The 11,200-nt window shown below is 35.7% G+C and overlaps 1 protein-coding gene across 1 annotated transcript; it reads left to right on the top strand.

Annotated features, from left to right (window-relative positions):
- The first annotated feature begins 9,430 nt into the window (after positions 1 to 9,430).
- Positions 9,431 to 11,200, top strand: LOC113764926 (dof zinc finger protein DOF3.6-like). The gene is made up of 2 exons (XM_027308974.1): positions 9,431 to 9,667; positions 9,895 to 11,200. Exons 1-2 carry the CDS (start codon positions 9,617 to 9,619, stop codon positions 10,825 to 10,827), a joined length of 984 nt encoding a protein of 327 aa, XP_027164775.1. The 5' UTR covers positions 9,431 to 9,616; the 3' UTR covers positions 10,828 to 11,200.

The following is an 11,200-nucleotide window of genomic DNA, read 5'->3' as shown; positions in this document are numbered from 1 at the left end:
AAGGCGGAAAAGTGGTGTGGTATATATTGAGGTATTTGGTTGGCCGAAGCCCTAATTTTTTTGGGTTCTAGAATCTTCTGCCAGACCACTTGCCTTGTAGACGTCATTTTTTTTTTTATTAATTGTCTTTCCTTTTTCTGTCCAATCCCTTTTCCTGCTTTCACTCTTCGTATTTTGTTTTCTGTTTTTTTTCAGAATTTATAGCCAGTCCAAATTGGACGCTTTTTTTTTTTTTTTTGGATCATGCACTATTTATTTACCCTACTCCTATTTCTACTTTAGCTTAATTTAGGGGAGATCCAATTAGACCTAAAGGAAATCGACGGAAGCTGAACTACCGTCGGACGGAACGAATATACTACGTGTCCATATGAATTTGAGAAAATCACAAATTGTAGCAAATAATAGTAGATAAGGTCTGAACCACCAGTTGGACTATTTATTTGCCCCAAGTTTTGGTGATTAGTAATTGGACCAGGCCTTAGGGCCCAATTCCTAATTACTTCTTGTTTGGATTGATATTTTTCTCCAAAAATTTTTATGTTTCGTAAACATATTTTTTAATGATTTTTTTACTTCACATGCATCACATTATTACAGTACATTTTTATACAAGAAGATAGCAATCCAAACTAGTTTATTTTTCTCGCCAAAACACTAAATATGACATCAATATGGAAAAATCAATAAACCAAAATTTTTTGAGTCTAATGGTGATTTTTATAGGATTATCAATGGGGTCGGGTCAACTTCAAATTTGCATGTTCGGGCCCAAAAAAAGTTAATTGAGCCTAAGCTTTAATTAGGACGAGTAGAAACAAACTAAATGTGCGTCGAGATTAGATCATACTAGGTTCAGGCTTGATTAAAACTCAGTCTATATACGAGTATAATTATATATATTAAAAATGTATATATACATATATATAATATCTATAATTTATAATTATACATATTCTGATATAAACTATTACTGTAATAATTTATAATTATAAAATATATATTATATATAATTATGTATTTAATTATGACTTTGGGTAAATAATGTGATCTAAGTTTGAGTCTTTTAATATAAGCCCGTGGTCCAAAATCCAAAATTTCATATAATTTGCGAGTTGAATTTGGGTTTGCTAAAACCATACTCGAAGAGTCGAATTGGCACCCATAATTTTTTACTTTTGAATGGTAGTATGATTTATTAGAGATAGCATTAATATTTCTTTAGTAAAACCCACATGGAATCAATTGTATTAGCGCTGTCATTCCCCCATATGGACCAAAGTGTGTGCTTGAATTTCAACAAGTTGTTTCTCATTCTACCGAGCCCAGCCCAAGCCTTGATCTTTTCAAAGCTAGCCCCATGCACAAAACGAATCCAACCAATTTGCCCAATCTTTCTTGGTCACATGTGGCACGGCTTTTTTGAAGCGCAGTTGATTGGTGTGATTCACGTCAAAATAAAATCACTAGGCATGTTTTTGAACTTTGGAATGAAATAAGTCTCCTCTTTTTTCACTGCTTTTTTTTTTCAGACTTCTTCTACGAAAAGAACAAGAAAAGCATTTGAATGTCCTTTGACTATATTTAGAGGTGAAAGGTGAATACAGCTACTTTACACTTGACTTGATCTTGTTTGATATTGGCTTCTTGTCTAATCTAATTAATTAAAGTTTGAACAAAGATCATACACATAACAACTTTTAAAACTTCGGCTTAATTGATACTAAATGTGAAACTCACGTGTCAAAAGGGTAATCTATTTGAGGTTGCTTCAAGTTTAGAATGTGGTTGGGAAACAGAATTGGTATCGGAATCGAGAATAAAACAAATCACAATGTAGTTATCCCATAATATTAGAGAAGCAAACAGATAGAAACCGAACTTAAAACTTAACCGATACTCAAAATAATCTCCAACGAATTATATGCTGATCTAAATTTCTTTATCTCTTCATTTGGTTCTTCGACTCCCGAATTGCGCTTAAAATGGCTTTAAGTTTCACATTGTCAAAACATGTTTTTAGAAAAATGAAGGGGAAAACAATAATTTTTTTTAAAAAAAAAAATACTTTGCCATTGACCTTGGGCTTCCATGGACCCCTCCCAAAGTTTTTCAGAGAAGCAAGTTGGCTATTCAAACCCAAAAAGAAAACAAAACCAATGGGCTTACTTATGGGCCGAACTTGATCCAAATCACTAAGCTCAACAACAGCAGCAACACGAGGAATGCTGCTGCAGAGAGTCGAAAGCGATTGCCCAAGTGAAACAAATGTCTTCCATTCCAGCAGTAATTCTGTAATTGACTGCAGAGCCTAAAGGCTGCGAAGAACATAAAGTAGTTGGGACGCTGTGGGCTGATTGTCCTTTTTTCTTCTTTTTTATAAAGCAGGGTAGGGAAGGGCGGGAGCTAAGAAGCAATCAAGGAGAAGGGAAAAACCCTCTGACTCCTAAATCTCAACCTTAACCAGGCTTACTTATTTCTTCACTGAAAAAAATATGGCCATGTGTATTAGGACAAATAGAGCATATAAAACTGGCCTGAGCTAGGGAACTATGGTTGAGTTTTTTTTTTTTTTGTTTTGTTAAAAAATATCTTAATTAAGCTGGTATAATTTGCACAGACAATATAAATCTAAGTGATCAGAAGCACATCGGCTTCACAATTTAAAAATTGCAGGGAGCCAACATTCTGACCCACCAAGGTGATCCACAATTCACCCACAAGGCCATAAGGCATCCGTTACAGTCATTTGCATGTGCAAATTTTCGCTTCAGAGTTTCTTTTTTGCCTTCAAAGAAAAAAAGCAAGTGGCCGTCCACCCAGGTAAGATAGACAAAGGGCTAGGTCAATCTGCTTTCATGCATAATTAGTTTGAAGTGAACCCTTCTGCCTAAAGACTTCAACTGTATATGAAGCAAACATGATCAGGATGCTCGTCCTTGAAAAATTGTCACACGAGAAAATTGAAAAAGAAAAAGGATGAAGCAAGAAAGAGAGAAAGAGAAAAAGAAAAGAAAGAATCCCTGGATCTGACACTAGGAAGAAAGAGGTAGGAGGAGCGGGAACGTACACAAGTTAAAGCTGCAGTATTGCTCCTTTTACAACTACGTCTGCATTCATGAACAGCTGCTTTTAGCATCAAAGTTTGAGAAAGAGAATTAGATTCTGAGACCACCAAGGCACCTTCTTGCCTTCCTCGCAAATCACTTCCCATGAAATACTAATTTAATGAAGATAAGATCTACTACTATGTTTTAGATCAACGAGAATTAAGGAAGGAGACCGTGATCTGGAAGTGGGGCAGTAAATTATATATGTAGTAGTATAAAATAACATGCCAGTTTTGGTTAACAAAATACATAGATGCCATCTTCTTTAGATCATGCACGTGATGGACCTCATAAAAGGATCTTTGGAGTGAAAAAGAACGTAGAAACAATCAAGGGAGACTTAAGTTAATCGGGATCTGATCATTCTCTAAGTCATACGAATGGATTTACTTACCCTCTTTATCAGAAATGGCTGGATGTACCATGCATGGCATCCATGTTATACAAATGTTAACTCGAGTTATACAAACGCATGTGTCAGCATTAAGAGAGTAGAATTTGAGATGTCTTTTTACGTTTTGGGTAGTATTTAATTTGAATATTCTGAAATTTTAATTTAGGAATTATTTTCTAGATTTGAAATGTTTTGGCTCCATATAGATTAAGGGTTTTTGGAGATATTTTTTTTAAATATTATACTATAGTATTGTCTATGAAAAACTTGTCATTGTAGTTGTTTGTTGGGATAATTTTAAATTTTATTAACATATTTTTTAAAAATTGAAAATACAACCACTATTCACCACCACCACATTCCACTGCCACCCCTCTCCCTCTTCCTCCCTTCCTCCTGCCGCCCCCTTCCCCCTTCCTTTAGAGCTCCAATATCAACTAGAGGGATCCCTCCAATCACAATTTCGGAGCTTTGGAGGAAGTGGAGGGGTTTGCCGGAAAAGGGGAGGAGAGGAAGAGAGAGAAAGGAGAGGAAGGAGGAAAGAGGGAGGAGGAGGAAGGAAGGGGGAGGGTAGTGGTAGCGCTTGTAAAAAGGAAGGTGGAAGTTTTTTATTTAATATTTTTTGTTGTTTTTAGATGTACTTGAGTTTGTGTGTTTTAAGAGTTTGTTATTATAGATATAACAAATAAAAACAGCTTGTGAAAAAGGAAAAAAAAAAGAAAAGGGGAGAATCCATACGGAGCCAAAGTTCTTCACATTTGCCCACCAGCCAGTTCACATACTAGACTAGAGTACCTGAAATTTGTACAAAATGTCAACCTATTCATGTCAATACCTCGATGGCTGATTCCTCAGTCCGTGACGAAGATGGTCAAGTTTGCGTTGTACACTGTTGAACTAGTAACATGTGTATCACGGCATCATACATGCAGCAGTCGACCTCGACTAGAAAAATGTTCTGCGAAAGTAGGGAACATGATATCCCCCTAAACAGAGGATAGGATAGATTGTAGATGGACATGATTCTTAACTATGAAATGAAATGCTATTTCCATCAGCATCAATTTTCTTTCGGCTGTGGATGAGGTTGCATGACATAGGTAACCGCTGGTCATCCTTCACTGCCACCAGAAATCATCTACTGCTAACTCATCATAATTCGAGGTCTTCATCCAATGATTGTTCGCGAAGTGTTTAGATCTTTCTTCTTTTGTTGTTACCCCAATTATTGTTTAATTAGAAGTTTATGAATAGGACAAAAGCATGATCCAAAGACGTAGATTGAAAACCTCTATTTAGGATTGAGAAAAAGTATTTTTATTTATTATCGGAAGAAGAAGCCTTTCTATTTTTGGGCCATTTTTTTTCTTTCACAACGTTTATGGTACAAAAGTTCAAAATATTGGTACAGCTCTATTCTAAAATAAGAAGTGTTGAATTGAACGAGGAACTCAACTCGTTATAATGTCTTGATTAATGAAAGTCTTTGCATATTATAATCAAAAGTTGAAGCACATCTTCTTTTAGTTTCCATTCATTAAAATTTTTATTCATCTCATCTTATACGTCAAACTATATCTTGTTTGTCCTCTTTTCCTGGATATTGAATGTGACACATCCTTGTACATAAATAACTTTAATTTTAGAAATACTTTTATAATTGTAGAAATAACACAAGCAAAAAAAGAAAGAACACATTATTCTCTTGAGAACTCAAACCCGTTATAACAGTTAAAACAAAAATCAGTAGAAAAACTGATGAACGAACATCTTTATAGTCTTTTAGGAGGAAAACTTTAACCCTGTTCTCTATGTCAATTGTAGACTCGTACACCCCAAAATCCTAAAGAAATAAAGCTCAAGCAATCCATTGATCCAGTAAATATATTGGGTGGTATATGCACATTAATTTCTAATCAAGAACTTCTACAGTAATAGCAAAGTTATGCACATCTTACACTTTGTGGGAAAATAATTTTTACACTTTAAAAGAAAAAAGGTAGTGTCTATGTCTTAACATAATTTAAACCATCAGCTATCATAAAAATGTATTTTCGTGTTCAGTCGACCTAAAAAGAAAAGGGTCGTATTTATGTGTTAACAAACTCATAAAAAATATTTAAAAATTATACTAAATAATTTCCTATCCAAACGCACTCAAAGTATTGGAAATAATTACCAAAAAAAATCTATATTGAGACTACCGTCAAATTACCAATTGGTACACTATTACTGACAAGAGTAAACATAGATTAAGGAAATGATATTCTCATAGTTGTAATGTAGTGGGGACCACGATAAGGGTCAAACGTGGCAGCTTTGATGTAGAGACCGTGAGAATCTGATGAAAATGATAGATTGATTGGGGTGGTGAGGTGGGACCGCACCTTTGTCGTTGTATCGGATGGCTCTCGGGGCCTCTCCACCATTCCGTCGAGTGCGTGCGTGGCCCTCTTACGCGTCCCTATGTCTTGTAATTAGCTGCTTTATTACTTAGGGCCACTTTGATTTCTATTTTATTTTTCATAGAAACCAAAGTGTGTCTGAGTAGCAAATTAATTGCACAAATTATCTGGTTGCACCATAAATAAATTTTTTAACCATATTTTTATTTTATATAAATTACATCAAAAGGTGTTATAATATTTTTTTTCAAAATATTATCCCAAATAATCTTTTATCCAAGCATCCTCGTTAATTTTGCAGAAGAGCTAGCAGAATTATATAATATAATGTACAGGCAGAAAAACTAAGAATGTGTGTAGTAATACTCATTTCTTTTAAAATTGACGAAGTATAATATAAGCCAAGTAGAGAGCAAAACAGGTTGTGTGGCTATACTATAGGGAAAGATATGGAGAGAAAAGTAGTATGCAGATTTTATGCACACAAAACTAGTCACGTATTCTCTTATTCTTGAAAAAGGATCAGGCTGCCAACTTTTTACATGTTCGAATATTCTGGACTAGATTATGAAACTAATCAGAACCAAATGACGTCTTAAAGTTGATCTTTTTTTTTTCTTAAATATTGATTAGTTTTCTTCGTATGACTATAGGATAAAACTTTATTATATATACTTTCAGTGTATATATATTAGCAATTTAAAAGCATATCACACGTGTAAAATTTATAGTCAAATTCAAATTCTTACACATTTATCATGCATATCTCTATACTATATATAAAGCTTGAGGAAGGGGGGTTTGGGATTAACATTGGGATTAACGCTTATGAATTTCCTTTTCAGCCCTTATAAAAATTATTTTTATGTTAACTACCTATACCTATCCATGATTATTTTTACTTTTAACTATTTAACTATATGTTTTCAACATATATAATTACCCTTAAATATTATAACTACTAATATAAAATTATTTTATGAAAAATATTTAAAAGATTAAACTTTACTTCAGTAATAAAAATTTTATTTTAAATATATGACCTTAAATATTATGTATTTTTTTATTACACACATTGGATGTGCATTGAGTACTAGTATATATGCATGCGTGTGTCCCATTGATATATGTCTAACCGTTGGTTTAAGTCACAATCATAAATAACCGCTGGTTTGTGTTGCTGGCAGCTTGTCTTTTATTATGACTTTCCTATAAAAAGAGAACCAAAACATCCTCAAGGGGTTGTCTTCTCAGGCACAAGCTGCTATGAAACTACTTTTCCGCGGAGAGGTCTAAAATACAATTGATGATTGCATGATTAACAATTGAAGATATCGGTATCCAGTGTTTACTTTTGACTGCGTAGGCCCTGATATTTTGTTGTTGATTTAATACGACAAACACTACATATATCCGTTCTTACAAGATTAAGAATCCCAAATTGTTTTTATCCACCCTCATGCTGCGGTTTATTACGCTAAAATGTAAAATATAGTAGAACAATCAGGCAGAAACGAGGAAGCTGATCACTGATGTAGAATACATTAGAACATTAAGCTCAATGTTTGCAGGTGTTTAAGCGAGTAAGTAGGCTTGTTGAAGAGGCTTCTATAGACTCATCCCGCAAAAGTTTATTGGCAATTGTTAAGGTTTGCCATAGGACTTATTTACTGATTCACCTGAATGTTGCTTTTGAAACAAGACTTTTCAAATGCCAGAGAAGCTTTAATTTTTCAAATGCCAAACGAGTTTATACTTGTTTCGTTCGCCAAAAGTAAACTGAAATAGTCTCCAAAGGTAAAGAACATCCATGCAAAGGTATAGCGTCATCTTAAAAAGCAATCCATTCATCGAAAAAGGAGAAAGAAGCGAACGAAAAACCATAAGCATACGTACATTTGAAAAAAATGAAGGAGAAACCAAAAGCATATATATATATATATATATATTAATGAAATTAAGTTTCTAGTAATAGTGCATTCTTAACCTATAACAGTAACTAGTATTATTATGATTATTATTAATATTTTAATGCAAATGAAAGGTTTAAATTCAGGACAGCCTTTTACTTGTACTCCCTCCTTAGGTACCACTCAATCCATCCATCTTCCAACCATAACTAGTAGTAGTACATTAAAAAAAGGCCCTGGTCCTGGGGATACAGAAGAATTCCTGGTTGGTATTCCATTTATTGGCACGGAAGACGGGACAGAAGAATTCCAACACCGCAAATGAAAAGCCTAAGGAATCTGGTGGATACAAACGGTTAGGCTTGAGATGTAGACCAGTCGTTTCAGCATACAGGAAATACATGGACAATTGGACATGGACATGCACGAGTTCTCGAACATAGAATTCCAATCACTTTTCTTTCATCCCTGCTTTAATTTTCACTGTTTCAAATTTTACATTCTTGCAATATAATGTACTAAAATCTTTCGTTTTTTTTTTTTCCTTCTTCAAATTCTTTGCCAGTTGTGTTACTTCATACTTGAAGTTGTTGATCTATCAGGTAAAGTGGTAATCAGTGAGTAAATATGAAGTGTGGCGTAGAGCATTGAAAAAGAGAGATGAGATGAAGTACGCGACAACCTTTGGGGCTGAGAGCATCAAAAGAAGACGGGGAGGCACAACCTTGTATTGTATGCATGCCCTGGCGAAGCAGCACATGCCAAAATCTAATTCTTTTTCTCCTATTGCTATCCATTCAACTTCTAAATTGCTGTTTATTCATACAACACTTGAATGGCTAGTAATTTAGTAGATGAAACTTGGATCAGTGATATTATGAAGTTGGCGTAAATGCAAAATTCTGCAATTAATATTTCTCTATGATGATCAGAAGGGAATTCAAGAGTATACAATAAAATCTGCTGCAGTACAAGGAAGTTGAAAGGAAGTAAAATTCACATTAACAAAATATTAATAAAAATAAAAGTAGTAAAGACTTTCAATTTCTATATAAACCCCAACAAGTTACAAATTTTGGTCGTCCAAGAAAAAGCATCATAAGCTACAAGCAAGTACATTATGAGAACAGAAAAATGATACGAAAAGAAAAAAGTAGAATTACTAAAAAAGAAGCAGCTGTACTGCAGCTGATTAAGTAGTTGTATATGCATCACGAGGCCAAAATTGATAAGAAATCAATCATAAAGTACAGTGAATGATTGTTAATGAACAAAAATGATGTACATGTTTCAAAGCCCCATATGGAATTTTAGATTTGCGCAGGTCGATCCCACCACAATGGCCAGAAAGACAGCGATACCTATACATCCCTCTATAGTTGTGTATATGCATGAAGGTTGAGACTTGAGAGGATTGAAGAGTCACACCCTCCCTTTTTCAAGAGCACTAACATACCATTGCCGGGAGAAGGGAGATGGGAGCAGCGTCACATAACAAGCTTAAAGGCTAAGGAACTTCGCCACCCACTCAAAACCCTAGAAATAATACTATAATAAATACAAAAAGAGAGATGGAGAGAATGAGAGTAGTAAATTAAGCTAAAGCTACCTTCCCTTCTCCCTCTATCTTTAATTCCTTCATCTCTTCTTTTCCTTTTTCCCCTCCTTTCTCTTTGTTGGGCTCTGGTATTCTCTCCCTCTGATAGTGTGTGGGTTAGTGTGATTCTCCACCATATATTTCCAAAAAAAACCGACCAACCTTTATAAAAAGATAAAAGATCATCCATCAAAGAAACTATGGTTTTCTCATCTTTTCCAGTCTATTTAGATCATCCCAATTTGCACCAGGTATGGTTAATTTTCTGCAAAAGTTCATCCATTCCAATTCTCCCTCTCCCTTGTACATCTTGTTCATCAAAAAGCAATATTAAAAAGAGATTATATTCATATTCCTAATTCCTTTGCTCCAAACTTTTATTGAATATACTGGATGTACATGTGTGTGTAATTATATGCATGATCAGTCCCTTCACCTTTATTTTCTTAGCTTATCTTTTCTCTGTTGGTGTTTTTAGTTCCAGCAACCAGAGCATCAACAAGGAAGTGGTGTGGAAAATAGCCAACTTCCACCACCGCCCCCACCTCTTCCGGTGGGTGGTGGTGGTAGCTCGATCAGACCCGGATCGATGGTTGATCGAGCCCGGTTAGCTAAGCTACCGCTTCCAGAGGCAGGACTCAAGTGCCCTCGTTGCGAGTCGTCAAATACTAAGTTTTGCTACTTCAACAACTACAGCCTCTCTCAACCAAGACACTTTTGTAAGACGTGTCGCCGCTACTGGACCAGAGGAGGGGCCCTAAGAAACGTTCCAGTTGGAGGAGGCTGCCGGAGAAATAAGAAAACCAAAAGCAGCAGCTCAAAATCTTCCACAACAGCTGAAAGGCAGATGCCTGGGTCTAACTCAACTAGTACTCCAAGTCCCTCCAGCTGCAGTGCAGATATGGCTGGCCAATTTCCCCAACAAGCAAATCAGTTACCTCTTATGGCTGCTTTAACAGGCCTTAATCACTATGGGGGTGGTCATATTGGTCCGGGTATCGGTGGATTTCAAGCGCAGATGATGCCTCCAACTGGTAATGGACTTGCAAACATGGGTTTTAACTTAGGAGGGAATGGGAACGATCTATCTGCTGCTGGTGGAGGAGCTGATCACTGGAGATTGCCTTCTATTGGGGGGTTTGAGGTGACGACAAGTTTGTTTCCATTTCAAAGTGAAGGAGTTGAAGCATCATCTAATTCCATGTTAGGAGATCATCAGCAGCTTGGTTCTTTGGCAACAAGCTCATCGGGGGTTGCTAGTCAGGTGCCATCCGTGAAAACTGAAGAAAATCCTGGACTCAATTTGACAAAGCAGTTTTTAGTTAATTCTGAGAATAATCAATACTGGGGTGGAAGTCCTTGGACGGGATTCTCTGGTCTCAACTCCTCTTCTACCAGCCATCTTCTATGACTGAACCAGCTCGAGTTTCAACTTCCATTCTCACAGCAACGATTGATGTCTTTGCTGAAGTATAACTATCTCAACTCTCAAGCTCTCCTTCATAAAGATTGTTACAACCTCTAAGTACACGCAACTGAGTGTTTAGAAAGTGAGGTTACAAGAAGGCCTGCTACCTCATCATGCTTCAGTTATGAAGAAAAAGACATGCATGGTACGGTCTGTCTTGGTCTTAAGTCTTACTTATATATATCCTATTCTTCGCTCGATAAGGGTATTTCTTGTGTGTTTTTGGGCTTTTCAGCTATAGCTAGCTGTTTTTGTGTGTCTGAAGATGTATGAGTTCTGTGTCTGACATATAAAACAAGCAGATTGTTGTCATGGA

Source organism: Coffea eugenioides, chromosome 1 (genome assembly GCF_003713205.1).
Source record: "Coffea eugenioides isolate CCC68of chromosome 1, Ceug_1.0, whole genome shotgun sequence".
Classification (NCBI taxonomy): Eukaryota; Viridiplantae; Streptophyta; class Magnoliopsida; order Gentianales; family Rubiaceae; genus Coffea; species Coffea eugenioides.
This window is presented reverse-complemented; position numbering and strand designations above follow the sequence as displayed.